This window comes from Aulostomus chinensis, chromosome 16 (genome assembly GCF_037954235.1).
Source record: "Aulostomus chinensis isolate RoL2024-O1b breed Wild chromosome 16, RoL_Achi_v1.0, whole genome shotgun sequence".
Taxonomy (NCBI): domain Eukaryota; kingdom Metazoa; phylum Chordata; class Actinopteri; order Syngnathiformes; family Aulostomidae; genus Aulostomus; species Aulostomus chinensis.
The window spans coordinates 11,579,254-11,606,707 of record NC_141335.1 but is presented as its reverse complement, the minus strand read 5'-3'; the positions used below and the strand labels follow the sequence as shown (position 1 = coordinate 11,606,707).

General features: G+C 40.2%; 1 protein-coding gene and 1 long non-coding RNA gene across 2 annotated transcripts; one reads left to right on the top strand and one right to left on the bottom strand.

The window, feature by feature from the left end:
* Positions 1-92: 92 nt before the first annotated feature.
* On the top strand, positions 93-27,424 carry parga (poly (ADP-ribose) glycohydrolase a). Its single transcript, XM_086180468.1, has 18 exons — positions 93-274; positions 910-972; positions 1,087-1,707; positions 1,826-1,925; positions 3,042-3,158; positions 3,257-3,328; positions 4,391-4,465; positions 8,557-8,649; positions 9,986-10,140; positions 14,110-14,189; positions 14,314-14,374; positions 15,466-15,541; positions 16,827-16,974; positions 22,160-22,238; positions 22,359-22,467; positions 23,135-23,240; positions 24,808-24,936; positions 25,564-27,424. The coding sequence occupies exons 2-18, from the start codon at positions 944-946 to the stop codon at positions 25,743-25,745; spliced, it is 2,232 nt and encodes a 743-aa protein (XP_086036594.1). The 5' UTR covers positions 93-274; positions 910-943; the 3' UTR covers positions 25,746-27,424.
* Positions 17,525-20,201, bottom strand: LOC147247484 (uncharacterized). The gene is made up of 3 exons (XR_015109432.1): positions 19,940-20,201; positions 18,771-18,918; positions 17,525-17,875 (listed from the first exon to the last, which is right to left on the bottom strand). It is a non-coding gene; the product is annotated as an uncharacterized LOC147247484 (long non-coding RNA).
* Positions 27,425-27,454: the final 30 nt, after the last annotated feature.

Sequence of the window (27,454 nt, the reverse complement as noted above, 5' to 3'; positions counted from 1 at the left end):
GTCACGACAATAAACTCCTTTTTGGCCCAGTTTCTAGGATACAGACTCGTGATCCCGCCTCTTCGTTTATGAGGAATGTGTTGATTGGTCGAGATTTTTCTTTCTGCTGCCGTCAAAGCGTAGTGGTTTCTGCTACAACGAACTGAAAGTAAAACAGTAAAACAGATAATGACGTTTCATCATTGCAGTGTTAAACAGTTGTGTTTAAATTAAATTAATAGATAATTATGTAACGTATCCAACCCAGAAGTCTCACCGGAAGAGGGGCATGCTTGTAAGTTTCATCTCGTTATGTTTACTGCACTGCTAGCCTGACTGGGCTGTTTGTGTCATTAGCATCGTAGGTAGCAGGAATGTAAATAGAAAAAGGTTCGATTTTTAGGATATTAAATCTAATTTAGCGTAACATGCCGTTTGCCCGTCAACGATGTTGTGGGGTAAAAATGTCCCCCATAAAATCTCGTGTATCTGCTGTTAGTGCGAGAACGACGTCCACCGAGCATTACTGTCATATCGAGCTTAGCTAGGTTAGTTAGCTTCATGAAACCTGCCACCAAAAGATTTTCCTGGTGATTTGCTGGCTACATGTTTGTGTAAAACGACTCCCACATACCGAAGAAGACCAGACGGGAGAACCTTGAACCATAAACTGACGTAACATGTTTTTTTCCCCCAGAAATTTTCCCGTTTAAGAGTAGTGTTATGACCTGAGGAAATGGACCAGGTTAGCTTTATCTGATAAATTTGAATTAAGCCGCTAATACTCGCACCAAAAACAAATCAAAAAGCTTTGGGATGTTTTTTGGTTGTGTACGAAGAGCAAGTTATAATATTGTTAAGTGTCGAATTAGCAGCGTTAAAATTAAAATGGTCAAAAATGTGTCGTCTCATGTGCTTTTCTTTCTTTAGGAGCTTTTGTCAGTTAAAATCATACTGCTGAAACATGGATGAGGAAATGGGCTCTCAGAGAAGGTAAAGCACTCAAATGAACACCTGGAGCGTAATTGTACTCATACAATAATCTCATAAAAATATGCCTTATAATATTTGACTATGTACAGTTGTCTTTTTTCTGTTTTGCTGCAGTTTGACTGACGTTGACAAGCCAGAGAGTGTGGAGAATAATGTCCCCAAAACAAATGATAAAGATGGTCAAGAAGAACTCTTTAGTGGACCTCAAAAGCAAGACTGTGCACAAACAAGGAAATATGGTGTAGCATCTTCAGCGGATTGTGGGTCTGCAGGGGTGCTTGATGATTCTGGCCTTACTAGCATCAGAAGTAACAACGCTCCAACGCATTGTTCTAACGGGCAGAAATCTAAGAGGCCCAGCTCACCAGGTCCTCCCCCTGTTAGAACAAGCTGTGTTGATCCAAACTCCCCAAAACTACAACTCAGTGGTCTAAGAACCAGTCCAGGGAAGGGTGTGTGTACTTCCAGTGATGTGGAGATGTTGAGTCCTGACAGCCCTTCTGGTAAAACACTGCTGGCTAATAACTCTGCAGACAATGATGGCAATAGTAGCGTTTGTGAAGATGGCCCTGCAATGGCTCAGGGAAAGGAATCCCAGCAGTTAGTGAAAGAGCCTGTTTCTGGAAGTTTGGGTGAAGAGAGAGTCCACCTGGTTGCCATGGGAACTGCTGATGCTGAGGTAGCTGAATGCAGTGGCTTATATGATATGAGCCAGTCAGTTGTAACTTCGGAAAGGTACTTATTTTCGTTATACTGCAACATCTTCTCCTTTTTATGATTGACTTTTTACCATCCCTCTGGTAAAACTTTAGTACTATCTTTTAGTTTCTTTCACATTTCATGACATTTGCAGATGGCTGGGGATCCACAAAGACAAACTGAACAGAATGCCCCAGTGTGCCCCCATTTTATCTCGCTTGAAAGTAGTGCCTCACCACACTATCACAGTCAGGGTGAGTAAACATTTCCTTCCTCTTTATTTTCTTTTTATGTGTGTTTCATGTTGCATTAAAAGAGCATATACATGTGTCAAGGTGTGTGGTTGGACTATATATACTATTATAGCAGGAAAAAGGGGTAAATGATTTAAAGGTTGCAGAGATAGCAATCGTGGGAACAAGGGATAGGGAAGACAGCACGAGACAGAGTGAAGTCCACTTGGGCCTGCTCAGTCAGTACGGTTGTTTTTTTCTATCTATTTAGTGTCACTGCAGCCTAAACTAGACTCTTGCCATCATCCCCTAAACCACAAAAATAAAATTAGTTTTTTAGGCCACAGTGCTGGTGACAGTCAGCCATAGGAATTAGGTTTCAGTATTGACAAGAAAATATTCAAGGATTTCATTACATCTGGCTCAAAGGTCCACAGAATTTAAGGATTATGATTTGAAGGTCAAAATTCATGGTCACTGTGACCTCATGGGGCAGGTTTTTTTTGGCCATAACTCACATGTACTGCCTATTCATTCCTTAAAAACCTTCACTCTACATTCACTCTGGGACCAGTGCTGCTGAATTAGTCAGACTGCAACTTCTGTGTCTGCCTTTGCAATTATGTAACCACCAAAAGCAAACAAGCATGCAGTTATTATTTCAAACAGAATTAAAAAGTTATCAGTCATTTGTGCATAATTTTTGATAACCAAGCAAGTCTTGGTTGGACTCTATAATAAACACTGTTTATATAATGAACACTGTGTTTATTATATTGCAATTTAAAAATTGCAATATTGTACATAATAATCCCACCAAATCCTGCAGTTGTATTGACAAGTACGGTAAACTGTAACTTTATTGGTTTGTGGAGGCATATGGCAATGTCTCTTGTATCCATTGCATCAACAAACACAAAAAGTGGTTTGGATAGTCAGCCAAGGAGAAATATATTTAAATTTGACTCATTTTGAGACAAGAAACAAGCTTTTAGCCCCTGTATGTATGCATGTGTGTATCTCCTCAGTGGTTACATTCAAAAGAAAGGCATCCTGACAGGTTCTGATGTTTCTGCTCTACAACAATTTCCATGTAATTCCATCTGAACAAATTCTCTCCGTCATGTTATGTTACAGGCCGATCTCCTCAGAGAGGGTGAGATCCCTGTCCCGTACCCTACCAAATTCAGAGACACATGGGATGATGTGAACGTGAAGATGCCCTGCTCTGACAAGAACCCTATGGAGACAGAGGTATATGATTTGTGATTGAGCTAACTTTGATGCTAGTGCTAATAAGTTATTATACAACAAGGATGATGCAATAGTCACATTTTTTGTATGTCCCGCAGGATGGACAAAGACGCTGGGAATTGATCCAAGCTGCCTTGCAGGGAGGGTTCAAGAGCTGTCTGGATGTCAGGGTAAGATGGCCTAGCGGAGTTGTGTGGGGAAAGATCGATTTATCAAATAATAGACATGAGGAATTTAAATTAAAGTTTGATGCAGGAGCTTGTGTTTTCAGTTATATTATCTTGTACTCATCTCATTAAATGGGACGTAATTGTATTTTAATGTATATACAATTTTCCCAAAGTCCAAAATGTTTAAGAAGCTAAAGTCTGCTTGCTGCTGAGACTCAAACGTACCAAGTAGCTTCACATCATATTCCCCTTCCAACAGCTTCATCCACTGATATGTACTTTCCCCCCTCATATTAGTACTTCAGCATATTTGGAATGATTTGCCTGTTTTCTTTTTGTTTGTTTTGCCTTTTTTTGCTCAGTAGTTTACGAGTAAAAACTAACTTCAAACATCATTCTGAGTAAAGCCTGTCAATTGTTGTTTTATGTTTTTATTCAGTTCATTGAAAGCCTTCTAGGAACTCAGAACTAGTTAAACGTTTACATATGATGCACTTTTAAAATTTATTGTTCATGTAATTGTTCATATAGAAAACTTTACATTAAACGCCTGGTAATTTAAAAGCAGCCTTATGTTTATGTTTGTATTGCTGTGAATTTTGGCTCAGAAATTTTTATATTTACTGCAACTGAATCAGCCTCCTTGACCTACAAATAATCAGTATCAGGCCCAAAACAACAATACATGTCGACCCCTAATTCAGAACCATTAAAGTCTGTAGGATGTGGGACTATTGATAAAAATGCTGCTCAGACATCTGGTCACTCTCATCAAAAAGGAAAAAGACGCTCCTTTAAACTTAAACTTTGGAACGTCCCTCTCAACTAGTTTTTGTCAGCTTTCATACTGGAGAATACTTTATGCCAATTAAACTTTGACATCAATGTTCAAGATGCAAAATTGATCCCATAAACAACCACAGGGTGGCAGTGTTGGCAACAACATCAGCTTGACATGAATTTGATTTAAAATTTGGAATGAGCGTCACACCCGCCAGCATGCAGTGTAACATATTTCAAAAACTCTCTTCTCTGATCAAATATTTCATGGCTTTTCTACAGGACGCCATATTGAGATATAACCCAGCTCATGTCAAGAAATGGGACTTCACTGCCCTCAACCTTCTTTGCACCGAGGTAAGCTGTACAAAACACGATTACCTGCTTTCTTCTTGAAACAAATATCATTCATCTGAGTCAGATTATTCTTCACATGTGCTCTATTTGCAACATGAAAGATTTTGATGTTTATAAGATGCATTAAATAAACACAATTAAAAGCACCCAGATCCTCTTCTTCCCTCATCTTAATTATATCTTAAAACCATCCCTTTTAAAAAAAAAAAGGAGGAAATAGCTGATGCGAAACTAGAGTTGTTATAGAAAGGAGAACCTCCTTCTCTTTGTTTGGCTAGAAGCTCATCAGTAAACACCCTCGGAGTCTCCTAGGAGAAGATATGTATCATACTGTTGGAGCACAGAGCATGGCGGCGGCAGCTGTTGCAGGTGAATCAGGGGATTGTCTCTCCTTCGTCTTGTCTCCCTTGTAAGACTCCCTGTTGTTTGTTTAGATGGTTAAAGACTGTAATTGCATATCTGCTGCTGAAGAAACTTTTCCCCTTATGGGATAAATATTTTTTCCCTGTCTTTTACTGTTGTGTAGCTCCTCGTAAAAATGGTTACTGAATTTCCAGTCAAAGTTTATTCCTATTTTTACCCCCCACTTTTTTTTTTTTTTTAGGTTTATTTGAATATTTCAAGGCTGACACACAAATAAGAATAAATTGTGTTTAAAAAGGAGTAAGAAGGAAGCGTGCCTTCTCTAATCCCACCCCTCTTTTTTTTTTTTATATTGATGCATGCGACTCCTTTTAAATCAATACACATTTCAACCGGTTCTTGCTAGTCAAGCAAACTAAAACAGTTAGTTTTGGAGCGTGATCTGATGGACAGATAGAAAAGGCAAAATGTAGATGAATAAATGAGGACAAATGCAAAATAGGCAGCAGGTGAACACAAAGATTCCCTCTGGCCCTGCCTCATTCGGCCTACTGATCGTCTCCTTACATGTTTTTCTTCTTTGCACATCTTATTTATTCATTACTTTATCCGTGTAATTTTGTGTTGAACCTCAGTATATAATACATTTATAAAATAAACAAAGTTCATGGTTGTTGTTTTTTTTTGTCTTCTTGATTAAGTTCCTGTTTAGAGTTATAAAAACAATATGACTGCAGGAGCTCATCCAGTTTTACAGAAGCAGTATTTAATAAAAACCTCATGTCCCTCCCATCTCATCAGTGATTACTCAGCTAAGTACAGTTTCCTAAAATGGTCTTTTCCCTGCTCTTTGGAGTAAGGCAGAGAGTTTAGTAGATCGATAGCCGCTTGAGCCTTTTTATAGCTTAATCCAATTTAATTAAAATGATCCATAAATTCTGTAAAGATGCAAAGTAAGGCCAGCAAGACCATTTTCCATTCCAGGAAGAAGGACTATTGCATCAGCAAACCCCCCCCCCCTTCTTATTTTACTTCGTACTTGTTCTTCGTGAAGTGACCATATGAGCAGGGTCTTTTATGATCGATATTACCTGTAAATTTCTGGTCAAAATAGAAATGTGTTGCTGTCACTTGGTTGATGTCAGTACGCTTGAGCGAAAAGGAGTAACAGCTACCGTTCAGCATCCTACACCAGCGAGTCTGCAACCAAATGATTCCTAAATAATCAAGCACGCTCTGCTTCTGCTTTCACATTTAAAAAAAAACAAAAAACATTATTGCGGTTTTGGGCGAATTAGAATCCAGAAACCTTGTCTTCGTCAGCAAAGATCATCTAATTAAACTCGTAGCAGCATTTGTGCAGTGCTAGAGGAACTGTCAACAGGTATGTCGCCCCCGAGCTGGTGATTGACATCCCCCTCGACCTGTAATAGCCATGGGGGGGGCGTCCAAATTAGGGCTTGTCTGTAAATCGTACCCGTGTTTTTCCTCTGCCAAATGAAACTGTCACTGTGTCACTTCCTGATGAATGTGTGAGGGCTGAGCATATCGCCAGTCCAGGAGTAAGTACAGCTGATGCTGCGAACATTCAGCAGCAAGACGACATGTCCGACTTTGTCCTTTTTTTTTTTCTTTTTTTTTTTGTTTGTTTTTCTGTCCCATTCACAAAGGGAATTTAAACCGCGTTGAAATCTCACCCTGAGGTCCCCCACTTGCAACCAAATTTTTAGCTCAGGTGTCTGACAGATGGAGAACTCTAACCGCTACACATCTATTTCTAAAGCCAAAACTGAAATGTTTATACACAGCGTTTATTTGGTGCACCTCATTTGTGCATGAATGTTGGGAAATAAATTGGTGTTTAATATTTGTAAGAACGCACATAGAATAGTTTAATAAACGCTTACAACTGCTGACTATATTTTTGAATATTTTATCTAATTTTTAGGATTGGAAATTATTTTTTTTCTTTTTAAAAATGCTGTATAAAGTATGTACAAACGTATTTCTTTCAATAAATTGAAAACCATTTGTAAGGGATAGGCGACTGGTGGGTAATGAACTGAAATGTGTCAAAACTGATGTTTAGACCTTCTGTCATTATCTCTTCTTTACCTTCTTTCTCAGCCTTTTCCTTGCCCATGTCGAATAAGTCAATTAATTCTTTCCCTCAATTAATTCTTGTTCTGCTTCACATTTATGAGGAATGCAATATATTACGCTTTTAGGGAACTTGCTTTTTACTTTTCAACTAAAATGTGTACCTTTTCACGTATATTTATTTCAATAAAGTAAAATAAACAGATAATCTTCTGTTTTAACAACCATCCAAAAACAGACTTAAGAGTTTACGAGGTGCAATTAAATGCACCTTAAAGTCTACTTTTTAGCCTGCATTGGAAAACATTTCCTTGATCTTATAAATTACAAGGTAAAATCAAGATAGTTTGAGCTATCAAGAAAAGAAATAACTTCCTGAATCGATCATAGATCCGAAGTTTAAATCAATCATTTGCTTTTGCGTCGGTAAATCTGGACTGTCCTGCAAGAGGTGATCTGGAATCAATCTATCTTACATATCAACGTAAAAGATGATGGAAGTTTGTGTGTGTATCCTAACCTGTGTGTTACATGCAAGGTCAGCTGCTGCAGCTGAGAGATCATATTTCTACGCTCATCCTGCCACATCAACCATCTACCATCTATTAGTCCCACGGGAGCATTTTATGATGTCTGCCAGCTCATTACTTCTGACAGCATTTAGTCAGACCTGCTCTGCAGCCATATAAATGCCCCCGCGGCCAAATCGCCCTCCGAAGACTTCCGGTTGAAAATCAAGCCACCCTGCCACTCTCCCCACAATTGGTCATTTGCATTTTCTCCAGAAGGTCCATTTAATCAGTGCAAGCTCCCTCACTTACCTTGATAGAATAAGGCAAGTGATTGATGACCTTGACATTTGAAGCCAATACACTCATAAGTGATTGCGTTGTAAATCTGGGTGTATGATGGAATAACTGTGTGTGTGTGTGTGTGTGTGTTTTTTTTAAAGAGGGAATTTCAGATGGATGCTGAGGTAAGCTTAAGGCTGAAGTATGGATGCACTGGCCGTGGCAGCCTCCGCCTCAGATTGATGGGAGTTTCTTCTCAAAAAGCTTCCGTGTAGTGAGAAGCTCTGCAGCATTGCTTTTTGTCCTTATAGCCCTGAAGTGAAGCAAAGTGTTATTGATATCGGAGAAGTGGGAGTTCCCCCATAACAACACAAAACCACTGTTACCTTTACTGACCCTGATTCTTATGAAGGAAAGGAGACTTTTACCTCGGTTATTATTGGTTACTGTTATTGGGTTCTGACCTCAAACACACCATCAAACCATTATATGACCATTTCAGCCGTTCATCAATCAAGTGAGTGTGTGCTCCTTGTGGATTTCAGGCCTCTTCGATCCCCTTTTTTCTAATAGAACAATATGAAAACCGAAAAGCAATTTAAGTTGCTTAATTATTGTTGAAAAAAACAAGCATTCACATTGTATTCTTTCATAAATGGTGATGTGGAAGTTTTCCTCTAAATCTAGTAGCATAAAAGAAGGTGCGGCTCACTTGTGTTAGGTACCAACCCAACACCTCAGATCTGATCCATCATTCTCACTGCAGTCTTGAAATATTTCTCTATCTATTGGTAGAATAAAAATACTTCTACTTTTTTTCCCCTCTCCTCTCTTTAGTGTCTTGAGGATTATGAGGTACAACAGCTTTTTGAGGTGGTTCTACCAAAAATGGTCCAGCTGGCGCTCAGCGCTCCTCACCTCTGCACCTCGGTAAGTACATTCCGACAGGGGCGGATGTGTGGGTTAAGTGTTGTAAAGTGATCAGCAGTGTTGAATAGCAGGTAGTCAAATAATGTGTACGCTACACTGAAATAGAGTAAAATTATTGCATTCAAAACTTGCGTTCCACAAACGCCGATTTGATTTGCTGCACATTGTTTCTGAACAAACTGAAATATAGCAGCCCTAACACGTGGGAAAAGGGATTAAAAATATGTATCAATACTGGAATATCTCTATAGAATTGTCGAGAAATACAGATTTTATATATTGCTGTAAGGATTTTATTGCCCAGCACTACTCAGATCTGATTTTTAGATTTCAGGAGTCACAACTGGTCTGTAATGAATGTCAATGTCCATTTTCGTTCCATATTAAGAACTGCTTCATTAGGAAAAAGGGCCAAGAGAGGAGAAGTCTGGCTCCTATCCTGTCATCCATCGGATGTTATGCTTTAGCAAATTCCACTTACTTTTGCATTCATTGCTCCACTAAACTGAGGCTGGATTTAAAATCTATTTCTCAATCACCCTTCCTTCAGCGATTGTGTATTTTAGGGATTGATATCATCCCTGTCCGTGGAGCTGATCCGTGTTACACATCTTTTACTGTAAATGTCATCTCTATTTGTCTCTATTTCCATCCTGTCTTCTATTACAAGGTGGCTTCAAAGAAAAAAAAATCAAGGTTGGTTGTTTTCTAATTTGGTTATCTGCTTCAGGCTCAGTCTAACTCAATAAAGTTAATTCAGTTCCCACCTTGAGCAGAAAATCCCTCTTGTTGCTATTGGAAATAGAGTATCTGCTACAGATTTCGCCACAGAGACGTGTCATTTTTGGTGGTTGGATAAAGAAGCTTTTGGACTCTCTCTCCTCTTTGTGCTGTGGTTAAGGTGAATGTTTAAGTGTGTGTTATCAGAGCTGGTATTGATCTGCTAACTGGGCAGCCTTGGGAGGCTCTTTAGCACTAATCAGTGAAGATGGATGAGGCCCGTGAGTCTGACTGAGCCAACGTGGAGGAGAGCAAGAAAACCAGGACCTTAATTACTACCACCCATTTACTTAATGGAAGCCTCCTTGTCTCATCGGCTTGCTAGATTGCTAAACTAATTATACGCCCCCATTAGCTCTCAGACCTACTGTACTGCACTAATGTAACTTATGTTCCCTCAGTTTGTGTGTCTACATTTTCACTGTTTTTTTTTTTTTCTGATTTGACATCACACCATGATGATCTTTTTTTTCCTATCTGTTTTTTCTTTCTCTCTCTCTCTCTTTCTCTCTCTCTCTCTCTCTCTCTTTCTCTCCATCTTTCTCTGTCTGTGTAGCCAATTCCCCTTCTGAAGTCTCGGATGAACCATTCCCTAACTCTGTCTCAGGAGCAAATAGCCTGTCTTCTGGCCAACGCCTTCTTCTGCACATTCCCCCAACGCAACTCCCGCAAGTCAGATTACGGCAACTATCCTGAGATCAACTTCAACAGGTAAAAAAAAAAACAACAACCACAAAATCACTCAGAAAAAAAGGATGTAAACAAACAAGCCGGATCTCTTTTATTCTTCTAGAATCATAAAGTGCTCATAAAGCACAATTAGACTCCTGAGCATCACTATACTTTTTTCCTGCCATGTTTGATTTTGAAGGCTAATTATCACAAATGCCAGTTTGACATTAGAAGATACATTTGTAAGTAATATTTTACAGACTGAGTGGCTGTGTTTGGTAAGTGATTTCCATAAGGGGGCACTACTGCCTTGAAAACCCCTAATAGATGAATTTGATCTCTCTACTCAACGTCCAGAAAAAAGATAGATGTGCCCTCCATGAAATTAAATCAGGTGTAAACCATACAAAGACAACTAAAAGAACAACATAAAGGTTTTTTTGAATCGTAATAAACTTCTGAAAAGAGAGCTACAATGTGTCTCTACTCAAGTCTACTTATTTTTGTGGAAAAAGACTGATGCATTTCGCTCATGTATGCAGTAGTTCATAACAAGGTGAACTGCTTGTATTTAGACATGCTTACAATACTCGTTTCTTATTACGTTATTTTTCTCAATAGCTGTGAGGTCAGATTAGGTGCTGACTTAGCGACGGGACGGTGGGCAGCTTCTCTTCTTCCCTTGTTGAATCTTGTTTCAGCTGCGTGTCCTTGTGTGGGATGGAGATTGTTTTTCCCCACTCAGAGCCTGTGGTGTGTTGAGGAAGCCTGGGACTGATAATTGAAACAAATTTCTCTTTGACAGACTGTTCAGTGTATACACACGGATACATTTACCTCTGGCTTCTCATGAACTGGAGCTGCTATTTTATTTTGAGGGGAGGGAAATGATTCATTCATGTGGTCAGGTCTTGTAGAAGTGATGGCAACTACACACACACACGCACACTCTCAATGTCTGCTGTATAACCGAACACTTAGATACGATGAGTTTTTGTTCAGTTTCACAAAGAATCTGTTTATTTTTTTCCCTCAATACTTGGACTATATTCATATTTAATTGAATATGGAAGGTTTTTTTTGTTTTTTTTTGTTTTCGACTCCCAGTGTCTACTAATAATTTTGATGTTGACGTTGGGAAGCGGGTTGTGTGTGGGTGACGTGGGGTTAGGTAACCATGTTATAATGAGATTTTGTTTCCAGGTCTATCACTGTATTTACAGCCTGTAGTCACCAGTACCTACTGGACATAGTCCAGATTTCACCTCAACTCAATTTTCCCGTTTCTTTGAACATCGTTAGGGACACAACTTCCGACTGGTGCTTGCCATTTGGCTTTACCTCTGGAAAGTGTTTAGAATATGGATAATAGCCTTACAGATATGTAATTATGAGAATGTACAAGGACCCTAACTGTTATCTTAGTATCTAATTAGCCATCTGCTCTGCCTCAGAGATTGAGCAGAACAATTTTGTGATGGTCATGTTGATTATCTCTTATTGGAGCTCCCCTTATTTTATCACACTCTTCATCGTACTCTCCCAATCAGTCATCGGTTGGAGGGTAAGATATCTGCCTTCCTATCAAATGTTAATGGCAGGCTAACTGAAGAGGCCTCTGTAATGATGTGAGCATCGATTCCAGTTGCAGGGGCAGGCAGTTTCAGACCCTAGCCAGTGCTCAGCTGCAGACACTCGCGCCTGCCTTCACCATCAGCATTTCTGCCTACAGCGAAATACAGGAAAAGAGCATTTGAGTTTCAGAGAAGATGAGATAAGACAACCAGCGCAGTCTAAAATGGGCTGCGGATCGTTACTAGCCCCCCTTTTCCCTGTAATTGAGGGAGTGTCTGTCACTTTGCTTATCGGCTACAGTAGCGCGTCTGTCTTGGACAAGCAGAGCAGCAGGCAATCTGCTGATTGCTGTTTTGGCAGAACTGTCGTGGTTTGTCCTCCGTTAAGTGATGGATAGTTTAGAGAGGGAGGAAAGACGGCACAGACTTATCTCTTTAGCTTGTGTTTTCCTGCGCCTGAGGAGAAAATGACACAGGAAACCTACTTTAACAATGCGGTCAACAATGAAATCATTATTATTGAAAAATAAACGTGCTCTTTTTTTTTTTTTTTGTAATTGTAAAGCACATATCCATGAGGTGGCTTACCTCTACTACAGGAAAGCAGCCCAATTAGTTATGCTCTGACTGTCAGAAACCTTGTGCCCTTTTATAGTCGATAAGTGTACAAGTTACACAATAACTGTGACAGCATTATATTTAATACTTATATCTTCATGAATTAGTTTCTCCTCTCTTAAATAAGGCATGACTTGTGACTATACTGTAAATCTGTCACAGACTCAGGGAATAGGTTCATGAATAACAGTGTGTAAGGAATTAGAATAGTTGGTAAAAAAAAATATATTTGATATTGAGGGAATTGTTTCATAAAATAAATTTTCGCTTTTAGTGCCTCTTTATGTAATATGTCCCCTCTGTTTTTATTTCTTTATTGGTCAGGGTAGAAATAAGTGTAAGGACAAACGCAGAGCTGTGATTACTCATCAGCTCAAGCCACTTCTAACGGAGGGACAGTGCAGAGGAAGTGTGGGGTGATTTACACTCTCTGTCCACCCTTGCTTATTCTCGCCTCCTCCCTCCACCCTAGTTTTTATGGTAACACTGAAGAAGTGAAACAGGGCCTCAGGCAGTGCCATTGTATGTAGGATGGAGGTAGATGGGGGAGACATCATGCCAGTTTGAAAGCTTGACCTCACTCATGACACGCCATAGCATGCTTGTGCAGTCAGCTATAAGTAATGACTCTGGATGGAATGTTAATATCGCTCATCTGCTAAATGAGACGTATCAGTGTTTTTGATACGTACAAAACTAAATGAAAGGTGGCATTTCTTTTGTTGGAGATGAAATAGAGCTGCATGATTTGATGAAAAGAAGAAATTATTATTATTGTAGACAATATTACAAAAAGGCTGAATGAGCCTACTTGCTGGTTGATAAAAACGTGTTCAAATCACTTTTTAAACTTTTTTTTTATACGTGTATGACAGTTTAAACACAAACTTTAAAAAAAACGGCATTTAAAAGTACATAAAAAATGTTTTTTTCAGCCCTGTTTTCAAAGTATTAATGTTTTACTAAGTTAGATAAATAGCAACTGCAAAAAATAAAGCCATTTCTGCAACATTTGTGCATAAATGTTAACATTTTTTATGTTTTACTAACTGCACACACTGGCATTGCGATTGCCTTTCAATTACCTTGCAGCACCAAGGTGTACTATTTAAGTCAAGTCAAGTCAGTTTTATTTGTATTGCACCAAATCACAACAAAAGTCATCTCATGACACTTTACAAGTAGAGCAGGTCCAGTACCACACTCCTCCAATGAATCTACACCCAACAATTCTCCATGAGCAAGCACATCCTGCAACAGCGGCGACGAAAACCTTCCTTTGAACAGGCAGGAATGTGGAGCAGATCCAGGCTCAATGGGGACGGCCTTCTGCTTTGACCGGTTGGGGGAAAGAGAGCACGAGGGCGGGGCAGAGACAAAGACAGATAATGGAGGAAAACAGATATACAGAAGGAAAGAGAGGGACAGAGATCAAGAGGGAGAGAGAGGGGAAGTGACTGATGGACAGACGGGGACGTGAACACCTGGCGCTAAGGGTGGCAGCTTGAGCCTCTTCAGGACTGTAGCCTCCTCCAGCAGCACCCGAGATCTGAGATGCGGGGAGCCCGAAGGCTCCGGAGAAGAAGACGAGTTAGTAAGACATGAGTATGATTTATATATGACGCATACAGGAGGACAGAGAGGAAAGAGAGAGAAGCCCAGTGCACCATGGGAGATCCCCCGGGAGGCTAAGCCTATAGCAGCATGTCTAAGGGCCAGCCTAAGCATCCCTAACTATAAACTTGCCTTTAAAACTTGCCTTACTTTAAAATGCCTTCTGCTTTTGAACTTCAACTTTCCCTCTCATTCTTTGCAGGTTATTCGAAGGCAACTCGCTGAAGAAAATTGAGAAGTTGAAAACACTGTTGTGTTACTTCAAGAGAGTTACAGAAAACAGTAAGCATGAGCCCCATATTACTTCGAAACCATTGTTTTCACCTTAGATCTTGAACATGTCACACACAATTTTTTTTTAAAGTTTTAATTTGTATCTGTGTGTGTTTGTGTGTGTCTTTTTAAGGGCCAAAGGGTCTTGTGACATTCACAAGACAAGTGTTGAGCAATCCTCCAAACTGGGAGAAGTATGAATTTTTTTCACCTCAACTCTACATTTGAATTTATGTGATAATTAGTTTAGTTGAATGTTTCTCCAAACTATTCAAATGCAGTGATTTATTTGATACTGTGTTTTCGGTCAGAAGAAATGGCTCTCAGTATTCATTTACTTGTCTGCACAACTTGATTGCACAAATGTGAATTGATGATCCCTGTGCAGACTAGGACCACCTCTGAGATCCTTTGCTGGCCTCAGAAGTCTTTCTATGATGACTTTTGCAGAAAAGAGGGCTTATATTTGAATTAAGTCTTTGACCATAAACGTACTACATTGGGATAGTCTAGGATTGAATCACAATAAATCTCGTTGGAAAGATGGACACTCAATGAAAAAAACTCCTCTCCAACTTAAAGTCCCAATAAACTCACACAAAAGAATGTGAGGGAATCCAAAATGGAGGTAAACATACACAGGGAGGTTGAGGAGTTGCTATGTTATTGCTATTTCATCAGTATGTACTTTCACCAAGATTACCAAGTCACCTCGTGTTAAAAAAAAAAGAGAAAATTCCTGTTTTTCACTTTTTTTCATTTCCCGGAAGATTTGGAAAAGAAGTCATATATTTATAGTTGTCTCGTACTTATTGATGATGAGAGAAGTCGAAAGAAATTTGAGCAAGACTGGGCCAATATTCCTACTTAGTGAAAGATCTTTTGTGCATTCAGAAGAATCTTAATGACTCGTGCCTTTTGCAGGGTGCCAGACCTTTTAAAAACAAAAGTTTTCAGTTGATGATTCAATGGGGTCACGCACCAGTCAAAAATATTGAATTTCTAGAAGATTTGATCAGTGTTTTAAATCAAGAGACAGAAGCCAGAGCCGAAGTTTACTGCTTGAGCTTGCTAGTTTTTGTTAAGGAAATTATATGGATGACACATCTGATTCCTCTTAACTCAAGCAATGTAAGTATTGGCTATCCGACCAATAATCAAATATTTAAAAAAAATTAGCAGATATCAGTGACACACTGATTTTATTGTACATCCCCTGATCAATTATGGTAAATTCATTTTCTTGAAGGAGAATAACAGTATGTTTTGAATCTTCTTTGTCAAGCTCCCAGACTCAGCTGACACACTTACACATCACTTGTGAGGGGACCATTGAGGATGATGGATACGGGATGCTGCAGGTGAGATTTCATCATTTAAATTCAGTATATCACACCTTCTTTGTCATCCTGCTGTACAGTCAGCCTTGGCAAACATAACAGGGACCCTCATCATGGTTCCTCCCAGCTCCTCTGCTGGTCCTTGCATGTGTCCACTACAGTGATCTCAAAATCCATTAGACTCTTTGTGCATATCTGTGAATATCCCTCTCTAGCTGTCCAGCTGCATTGGTTTTCCTCACTCCACTCAGTGCTCCAAGGGTGGCTGGTGCTTCTTCTTCTTTTTTTTTTACTCTTGCTGACAGCTGATGTATACACATGAGTAGCTCAGTGAGACAAGGGTGGAGGAGTGGACCCCGGGTGGGATTTTAGGGAGATGGAGGCGCATGGAGGAAAAGATGACAAGGGTGCTCCATCTCACTGGGGTGACCCAGTGGGCCAGGAGTTCTGCTGGCGGATTGATGGCTACCTCAGCATGCTGGGCACTGGCTGTGTTTGCATAGAACAGAGTGGGCTGTCATTCTGTCAGGAGGTGAGATTGAAGGGTGAGGAGGTCGAAGGAGGTGAGGAGTGCTTGGAAAACATGTACATACAAACACATTTACTGTCACACGGATTGACGTGGATTTGGGCCAGTGAGCAGAACCCCTTTCTTGACAGACTGTTTAAATAGCAGCGTTGTGATTGAATGCACTGTCCTCTTATCCTTGTCACAAATGTGAGGAGTGGGTTTACATGGCAAGAAGATTCAGTATAACATCAGAATATTTCCAAAAAGTCCAAAAATAAACACAGAGCGTTGTAGTCCTCCCGTAATCCAAATGAATCTCTGTTTATTGTGTTGCATAAGCTTAACATTTTGATATCAATATTAAAAACATTACAGGTGCCTCCCCTCTGATCACCTTTTACAGTTGTTATTGAAACCATCTTCACAGGTTTCATGTACATTGTTTTGGCTAGGATTTCCTGATTTGATTATTTCCAAGCAGGAAGCAGGGTTATGATCTTTAGACATTTATCTGTATTACGTGAGCACAGCAGTTGACAGCTACGAAGGACACCCTATTAAGAGTCATTTATTCAAATTATTAGAAGTCACAGTAGTCATATGTCACAGTTCACCTCCCCTGCTCTGACTGGACAAGGATGATTCAGTATAGGATGTTTTTAATCCAAATTGTTGTTTGTTTGTTTTTGTAATTTCCTAAAGTTAATGTCAATAAAAGGTTCTCATAACAGCATTAGAACAAAGTGGAATGTCTTTTTGGACAGCTCTTCCATTATACACCCTTTTTATCACTAGGTGGACTTTGCAAACAGATTCGTAGGTGGCGGTGTCACAGGAAACGGGCTGGTGCAGGAAGAGATCAGGTTCATCATCAACCCGGAACTCATCGTGTCTCGCCTGTTCACTGAAGCACTGGATTCTAATGAATGCCTCATCATTACAGGTAGGTCATGTCCCACACATGCTGGACTTCACACGTACGGCTGTACCTTGTAGGGTGGCGATTACCATGTGTTGTCAACTTAAGCTTGCCGGCTTTTATGGTGGCAAGCATAGATTAAAATGAGGGGTAGAACTCGTGCTGTGAAAGGTAATGTGTAAACACCCTCGATTAATCTAGAGGCATGAATTTTGCATGAGTTTTGATTTGCTAACACAAAAGTTTAGTAGAAATTTGGCTGCCACTTCAGATAAAGAGCAACAAATGCCAATGTTAAGCACTCGCTGAGACTTATTTACTCATCAAATCAACACATTTAAATTTAGAAATAATGTATACTGAGATGTATTTGATTAGGGTTGAAAAATTATTTCTCTGACATGTTTTCATGCATTTCCTTATTCCAACACCACATGTTTTATTTCCCCACAAAAACACAATTAAATTCTAGGAGTTAAATCATGCGATTATTCACAGGACTTTACTGTGATTAATTTGATTGCGTATCTCCATCGATACACAGCACTTGATAGTATCCTCATTTATTTTGCTTTCAAATTTGCAAAATAGTCAGATGCCAACAGGAAATATAGTGTAGAGCAAAATGAAATAAATAGTTCGTAATGATTAATGAGCTTACAGGGTTATAATTTGTTGTAGAGCTTTTACAGAATCTTGGTGGTTCTTTTAGTTTGGGTTGATAGAGAGAACAAAATATATTGCTCAGACGTATTAAAACACATTTATAACACCGGTTACTCTCCTTAAACTGACTCGCTTAATGTCTTCGTCAAAGTAATTAAAAAAGAGGCCAAACAAGCTGAGGTGGCTGAAGTGTGTTTCTTTTGGAGAGTGGGTGGGCTCACCCTTAAGGTCTGGGATCAGACCACAGGCTTAACTCGTCCTATGGAGGGAAAGCAGAAAACACATAGATGCGTGACTATTATTATTTGTGTGGATGTGTTTCTGTTCACTTGCATTCAAGCCCTTGCCGAAAGAGTTCTCGTAGCGCTCATTAAGCTCATTAACCACCAGGTAAGTCTCTCAGCATTTTTTGTGTCATGTGATGCTCAAAGCAATATATCGCCCATTTTACAGCTGCAACAGTAACCGCAAAGTAGGTGCAATAATGGAGCCCATGACACAAGCATGTGTTGACAGTTCTTTGTAACGACTGTCACTGAGACAAAAGTGATGCTCTATAGCTTTACGTTCTCATTAAACACACACACACACACACATGCACACAGACTAATATCCTCATATAGAAACTAGATAATAGGACAACTTATTTTTAGAAGCCTGCCTGTTTGAAACTTTCTGTGACACGATGCTTATTTACCCATAAGGTGCAGGGAATAGGGCAGTCGTAGTAGACAGATGACAGGACTATAACTGCCGGGGTATATTTTTCAATGCTGCATCTTTTTTGGATCCATAGTTCCAGAAAACCATGTTGTACGTAATACAAAACCGTCCTTCGATTTGAAAATGTCACGGGGCCAAATTGGTTGGCAAAAACATGACAAATTTTAAGATTAAACACGTGACATAAATAAAAGTCACTGTCAAATAAACTTGACAAGAGTTGATAAACACTTTACTGACCTAATGTTTTATATGTGGGTTATTTTCTCGCATTGATTTTTCGGTTTATTGGACTCTTTACGTGTTTTTTTCTGTCCATGAATTTGGTTCCAAGGTAAATCCAGTGCACTGATTCTCTAGGGTCCGACCAGTTATCCTTCATTCTTCTCGAGTAGAGTTGCTCTATTTTTCAACCTCTGGCTCACTCTTACCTCAGTCAACCTGCCCCTGCGTTCTTCTTCTCCCTCGCCTCTCTGCCCCTCCGACCATCCTTTTCCCGTGTCTCAGACGTACCTCACCCACTGCCAGCCACTGTGAGAGAGAAAGGCAGATTAAGGTCATGAAAGCATGACCTTAATACTGTTGCCAAAAATATGACATAACAGCATAAATATACAACTGGATGAATATTTGAATGTATTAAACTACGAAAAAAGAACTCTGGATCCTGCGTTTTTGTTTTCTCAATGTAGATCTTTTTTTTTAGACGTATCTAGTTTATGTGTCGAGAGCAAACTAATGGCTGACGTTGTTATTCCGTGTTCTGTCTGTGTCTGCCTTTGTGTACGTTGCAGCCGTGCATACAATTGAGACAAAAACTACAGATTTTAACAGGCACCAGAGCAGTGTTGGTATCTGCTACACCAGATAGTACAGATATCACAACTCAGACCCCTTGAGGACATTTGTCAAGTTGTACACACATTTCAATACTGACATAAAATGGTACAGCCACCTACTGACTCGGTCTTGCATTTCCTCAATTTGTCTGTCTTAGAATAAATGTTTTATTGCTTTGCTTTTATTTTTTTCCCCATTGTCTAAACTCCTGTTCACACCAAACACTGCCGCTATGCTTCTTGAAACTTGGTGGAAGAGTTGAGCGCTGAGCAACGAGGACACCTTTATGGATCCAAACTCAGGAGGTCTTTCAGTAACATCATGAGATTGGGCATCTTTGGATATTTTAGTTAATAAATATTTCAGAAGAAAATTTGTGCAATATTTTATGAAAGAAGTATTTGTATGGAATATATATATTTGCAGATTTCACTTGTGGATTTACATGGCAATTGGTCTGGACACTCCAGTTGCCCTCCCAATATAAGTTATTTTACTCTGTAGCTTGTCTGTCATCTGTTCAGTTTTATATCTTAATTGTCATGATGAATGAATGTTAATTCATGACAAAATATGTATTTAATTGCTGCTCTTTTAAGTCGGTGTAGCAAAAATAAAACATTCACTTCTCCTGTGTTGGTATTTTTTACTCAAAAGGGATGTAAAGTGAGTCTGGTGAAACGAGGGATCGGTCCTATTTGATGAATTTATCCTCTTGTCATGGGGGTGTATTATAACTTAGCTCTGTGTGTGTACTCACAGAAATAAGATGGTGTGTCGTCCCCTTGTGTCTACTCTTGATTGATCCTTTCGCTGGAATCTTCTTTGTACTAGATGTGAGCAGAAAAAAACTAATAGCGGTGTAGTGTTAGAGCCTCCGACCTGCACCGGGAGCACCGCCAAACACACAACCGGTTCTGCCCAGTCAGTGTAAAAATCGACATGTGTCTTGCTAAGCACCAGATTGAGCTGGGTGATGGCGCCGTGTTGTCTGCCTCGGAACATTCATCTCTTCCCCCCAGTCACCTTCACTGGTTAGTCATCGTCCTCCTCCCTGCGTCCCATCATTCTGCTTCCTTCCCTCAGTCCCTCCTCCTCCTCTCCACTTAACTTTATTACATTCGGACAGAAAGGAATTTATAACCCAACTAAGGTCATTGCTCCTCTAATGGAATGGGCCAGTTACGCCATAGATTCATTAAACCTTTCACAATATTCCTTCCACGCATGCAGTGTTCCTCCTGAAGTCTTCCAGACTCTTTGTGCCTTTCTTTTGCTCTCTTGCCGCTTTTCCTCTTCCGTCTCGTTTATCATATTTCTTTTGTCTTGAGAGGAGTCCTAACATAGGTTTCCCGATATATTTGGAACGGAAGTGTGACATCAGTTCTTGTCCGCAGATGGGAAGGTAGAAGGCTAAGATGTAATCTAGTGATGGAAGCCTGTATGCCAGGATGCTGTCAGGGCTGGTTGCCTTGGCAAATAGGATCAAGGTGATGGAAAGGGAAGGCTGTGCTGATGAAGAAGAGATATTCTTTACTGTCACGAGTTGCTGTTGTAGAAATGACTGCTTTTGACTGGTTCCTGTCTGGATGTTGACTAATATTCCTGTTGGTCGCTCAGCAAAGGCTCTGCTGTATGTAGAAGTGTGATTCCTATTGTGGTGTCTTTTATGTCATAAGTCAGCATAGATTTATTTACCCCTTTGGTCTGTGCTCTTCAAAACTCCTTCAGTCCTCTAGCAGCTCTTTTTTTCCCTTTTTAATACATTTTTTTCCTCCCAATTTTACATCAACAATTCACCTTCCCAATCTCTGGATAATTGCTCCGCCCTATCTGCTGCTCTGGGGAGCGCCAGAGCTTACCGCACTCTTCCTCCATCACATATGGAGTCTTCAGTTGTATCTTTACACAGACAGGGAGGATTTAAACCCAGTGTGACATAGATCTCCAATTCCCCTCCCCTCCTGAGCAGGCACCCCAACTGACCAGAGGAGGTGCTCGCGCAACGACCAGGACACGTACCCCCTCCTTATCACCTGCAGACACGGCCATTCATGTCTCTATGATATCCAACCACGCTAAAGGCAACATGGGGAACAGAACCAGCAACCTCCCTGCTAACAACTGTAACTGACCACTGCACTACCCGGGTGCCCTAGCAGCACTTTTAACTATGTTAACTCTTAAACCTGCTAATTCAAGAGTTTTGTAATGATCTCAGACCTGCTACATAATGCAAAAATCAGAGGTTTTCAGAATAGAGCAGTAATTATAAATGGTGCAGTCCTGTCTGTATGTGCGCTGCACAGTGATGTTGCATGTTTTGCTTCCTCCCTTCGAACCATTTCTTCCTATTGTAGCTGAAAGCTTTTCATTTCAAACCCCAGAGCAGATTACTGACGAAATCAATCCCCTTTATTTATGACAATCCAATACAAGTGGATACTGTGTACTCACATGGGGAGCATAGAAAGCACTAAATTAGATTTAAGGAATAAGGCGCTGAAACAGATTTAGACCCACTGTGTGCTCTGACTGCTGAATACTTGATAATGTCATTTTCATGCCTCCGTGATTGCGACAGCCGTGGCTGGCGGCGCAATGTTTTCGTGTTGTCCATGCATACGTTCTCGGAACACTTGGAGGTAATTTCCTCAAATTTTGGCGTTAATGTTTCAAGGATGCACTGATGGAGGTCTAATGTCAAGGTTGCTGCAATTGGCAAAATTTCACACAAACGGCAGAAATAATAAAGTGAAGACAATTTTTATCCAAAAAAAAGTCGTAGGTCATCATCACTATGTAATGACATAACTCAGTCACAAAGCGATCACTTTTAATGCTTTCGACTAAGTCTCGTCATTACTTTATACATTTTGGATTTGGGACAGCCACGGATGTGACCTGATAATTCACCAGTTGGGGGACGAATACAACTTTGGCAGTAATTTCATTTCTCTTTATCTGTCTTGGTCCGCAGGTACAGAACGCTACAGTAAATATTCTGGGTATGCAGAGAGTTATAAATGGAAGGAGAGCTACAAGGATGAGACTCCCTGGTATTTTTCTTCCGTAGTACTGTGTCATTTCAAAACCTCAAATGTTCAGTGCAGTGAGACAAATCTGCAGGACAAAAGGGAGGATCCTGTTAGGTCTTATTGTCTTTCCTTCATTTGCAGCGATGACTGGCAGAGACGGTGCACAGAGATTGTGGCCATTGATGCTCTGAGATACAGACACTTCCTGGAACAGTTTTTCCCTGAGAAGATTACCAGAGAACTCAACAAGGTGAGACAGGAGTCCCTGTATGTGTTTGCATCATGATCCTGTACTATACTAATGCAGCTCCAGTTGATCAATCCTTAAACCTGATGTTGCCAGTAGCCGATGGATAGGATGTCGCTGTGTGTGACAGATCAGATGTCAATTTTATTTAGCCGTTTTTGACTAAACGCTCACGGTGTTGAACTTTGACATATTGCCAGATACCAGCTGCAAAAGTGTTAATTAAAGGCTCAGTGATCTGTAGTACCATTGAATTTAGCTCAGGGCTACCGACAGCTTCTATACCCAAACTGCACAACCACTAACACTTTATCTTTTTGGAGGAATTAAGCCAATTACAGTATGTACCTTTGCTATATGCTGTTATATTTTAAAAGGCCTGTTGGTACTGTACAATATTGTGTGTTATTATTTTTTAAATGGCTAAATACTCAGGCACGACATAAACTGTAAATTGAATAATATAAATTATACTTCAACCTCAGGCTAACACGGTGTTTCTAGTGTTTGTTGATGTCAAGCTCAATATGAGCAGTACTATTGCACCACAGTTTGGATTGCATTTTATATTCTTGTCTTTCATGAAAATGCATGTTCACATCATGCAAAAAATACTGAGAAAACATTTTTCTTCACTTTCTTATCCTCTTGTGTTGTGCCTTCATCCCAGGCTTACTGCGGATTCTTCCGGACTAATGCCAACAGCCAGCATCTATCGGCGGTAGCCACAGGCAACTGGGGCTGCGGAGCTTTCGGCGGCGACACTCGACTCAAAGGTATCATTGAATGAATCATTAAGAGCCCTCTAAAACTGGACGTTGGGGGTAGGGGGGTTATAGCAACAAATATGAACAGAAGCACTGTTTTTATACCACACATAAATGGTACCGGTGATGTCATCAACCTCGACATTCTAATTAGAATATAGGATCGGTCCATTCACCTGCTGAAGGATGTTCAACCGTACTGCTTATCCACTGTACGCTGCAGTCACAGTGTCACTCTCCCTCAAACCCCTCTGGTCAATTAGTTGCGGGTGTCACTCACCCGTTTCTTCTCTCCTTGTATTGATCAGCTGACACACATTTATGTTTTTCCATTAAAAGGGTGATTGATTACAGGGAGGGGACGCAATAAATCCAAGCAAGCCCTCGCACAACATCCCTCCTTGTAAGCTGGGTCCCCTCTAAGTACGTCACACTGTAAAATTTTAGGCACTGACACATTTTCATCAGCTTAAACAAAGTTCAAATTATCAGGTAGTGAAGGAGAAAAATGCAGATGAATGTTTTTGATCAGAGTCCCTTTCATGTGTATGGTATTAATTTCCTCTGCATCTCTCTGTGAACACACCCAGCAGCCTTGACAAAGGACCTGAGGGGGATATTAGCTTCCAGGGACTCCCAACCATAAGCTCTGGAATTAGCATAGCCGCTATTTTTAACAGCTAGTATCCATGTTTTTTTTTCTCTCTAAGATAGTTATAAAGAAGATACTCAACTCTATTCCCTCAGTGGAACTCTCTAGTGCCCTCTAGCACCAAAGAGTGGGATGAACGTAGTAATGGTGGTGATTGACACGATGATGACAATTTTTAAACTTTTGTTGTTTTGGAGTATGATCAACACATGTTTTTTTTTTTTTAATTTTTCAATATGATAGCTTGCATTTCTCTTAGTTGTCTATTTAATAAAAAATATTTCTTACTGCCAAGTCCCTGCTAGCACTGTTCCGATAGGCCAAGCGGTCTCACGTGATACGACACCACGCTGACACAAAGTCAGTCCAGGGTCTGCATGAGGAGCTTAGTAGTATTACAGATCATCAGTCGGATACAGTGATGTATGATCACGTTTCATCTGCTCCGTGGTTGATTGGTATCGCAGTAAAACTATGTAAAGAAGTTGCTTCCGGACCCAAAGCTGTTGGAACGGTGGGCAGCAAATGTGGAGCTGTGTTATCTGTGATCGTACATTACAAGCCTCCAGAGCTCAAATAAGATGTGATAGTTACATAAGGCTGTTGTTGTAAAGATTAGAGACCTTTTGGAAATGATGGTTGGTTTGTGTGTTCATTAATCTAGAATCAATAGCTATTGCGTTAAATATTTAAAAGTCTTAAGACCTAATTTGCGAGGGCTAAAAGACTGAGTGCTGTTGATGTAGTGGGTTATTTACTCCTCCGATACAAATTACACCCGTCATGCATGTTCTCCTTTGGCAAAAGCCATACCTTATCTGACTTATTGACCAATTAGTTCGCTTCCCCCGTTTATTTTCAGCGGTGTATTCCCTGTTTGTACTTTCCCGATGTCACCTGAATCTTCTCTGCTCTCTCTATCAGCGCTGATTCAGCTGATGGCTGCGGCCGAGGCTGGGAGAGATATGGCGTATTTTACTTTTGGAGATGCTCATCTGATGAGAGATGTTCATAAAATGCACACGTTCCTGAGGGAGAGACAAGTCACCGTGGGTAAGACTGACACACAGATATGATTTCTTGCTTAATTCGATTTTCTCTTCAACCAGCAGTTATTCTGGTGTTAAAGCCTGCCCTGCCTTTATTGAGCTCTTGCGGTGGATGACATAATGAACCTGACTGGTGATCCGGTATACCCTGATTGAGATGGTGGTGCCGCTCGTCCTTGTCGGTGCCATTAGAGGGACAGTATGCATAAATAAGTGGGAGTCGTCCATCTGTATGTGGAGTTATTCCACCTTATGGGCCATCTCTGTTCTTCAGCTCATCTATTCAGCCTCAGCTGAAGAGTGGATTACTGACCCTCTCCCCTCCCCCTCTTTCCATTTTTCTCCCGTTGACATTTATTGAAGCCTTTCAGAGAAACTCCCCTCTAGCCATCCATTTCCTAAAGTGGAGCTACAGAGCAAAAGCTCACGGCTTGTGTGCCAGTGTACGTGCACCTGATTTATAAATGAGCTTTCATTTTTGTCTCTCTTTTTTTTTTTTTCCCAGTGCAATTTAGTTTTCTTTGGCTTGTTCTTTGACTCTCAACCTGTTTGTCCTTTTTATCTCGTCCATATTTCTTGCTTGTTTCAAACCCCTGTGCTCTCTCCCTCCTCCCCTGCCTCTCCATCCCAGGGAGGATATACAGCCTTTTGAACCAATACTCCGATTTGGTTTGCAAGAAAGGTCGCACGACTCGACCTGAGGTCCGTCTCTACAATTTCATCTATGAGAGGGTCTTGTCCCACGTGGCAACTGATGCTTTGGACCCTGCCAAGGATTCTGGGATGTCCCCAGTAACATCAGACTCTCAATAACAAGGGTAGAGCTGCAACTTGTCCCCCCCCTCCCCCCAACACACACGCACACACACACACACACACACACACACACACACACACACACACACACCACCCCCAACACCCACACATACACACACTGTCTCTGTGTTAAAGATCCTCCAGGTTTAGGAACCTCAAGTCAGTCTTGTGCTTACAATCACTCGTACACTCACTCCCTTTAAGTTTGTGATCCCAACACACAAACTACCAAAACACAGTCTTGCCTTTCTCGCCGGTGGTATTCTAGGGTAGTGTGTCACCAAATGTGGTGAAATGTTTCCGACTTATAGCAATAGTAAATCCTGGTTGCTGTTAGGCCTTTCTTTCAATGTGATCTGGAATGTTTTAGTTTGTACTGACTTATGGTTGATGAAATCCAAATATGGCCAAATATTCTTCATATGCATGGTTGTGGATAATCCAGGACACGATAATCCTGCCTGGTTATCTTTTCATATATTGTGTTTGCTACTTTTTTGGATGAGTTCTCTTCTCTATTTACCAAACACAGAGGGTGGTGAGGCTCCAGAATGCGGAGAGATGAAGAGACGCCATTCTGTGCATGGGTAACAGTTACTAATCAGATATTCCTCACATATTTACTGCTCCTTAAATCCTCTAGGATGCCTGTGTTAAACACACTGGGTCCAAAATTAATGTTTCATCTCACCAGATCCAGGAGATTTAAAAAAAAAAAAAGCCAAACTTTTCTTCCACAGCCCCCCCCCCCCCCCCGAGGTAAGTTAACTGCCTTTTTGTGGCACATATCATACACACACAATAACACTTGTGGTGGCAAATGGAAAATCTACCTGGACTCGGTGGTTGGTTGGTATTAATTTTGGACCCTGAACGCTCACGTCAAGGCTTAATTTAATGAGCCAAACCAATTGGACACCAACCCTACTGGTCGAAGAAGCATCAAACATACAGGATCATTTTCATCTTTGATCAGTGATTCTGTTTTAGTAATATTTTGATTTTCCAATACATTCAGTATTAAGCACATAATCTTTATCATATGTAAGAATAAAGAGGGCGCAAATACAGAAAGAATTGCACGCAGATTATTTTTGTTAATGTTTTTACTCAACCTCGCTTTGGGGATGTGTCTTTGTTTTGTTTTTTGTTTTTTTAATTTCCCGTCTTTTTGATTGATGTATGGGCACTACTTAATGATGATTTCATAAATAGTAAAGGCTGTAAATGTATTGCATAGTCTTGTATTTACAGTTTTTAGGTTGTACTCTTTTTATTATAATTTCTTAATTAAAATATATCCTGTTAAAATGATATTTCTCCATGCATTTATTGCATTTGTGTAAATACTTTTTGGGGGCGGGATCAAATATTTTAAAACTTCAAATATGTATTGAAACCATCTTGCCGTGTATATTTTTTTCATCATTTGAATTATTCATAGATCATTTAGAAATAACAGATTTTTATTGCCCTTCAAACCATGCCTTGGCATCACCGATTTGTCACTTAATTTCATGAAATCATGCATTATTTAATCATGTGAAACGTGATGGATTTTCGCGATGGCGTGTGTGTACCTCAAGCTCTCAGACAAATTTGATTCTGCCTTCAAACATGCTTTATTAGATGAATTAGGCCTCCTAAATAACCTCATGACGTGGAATTCCATAAATGGGTGTGTAGGCTTGGCCAGGCTAAGTGGA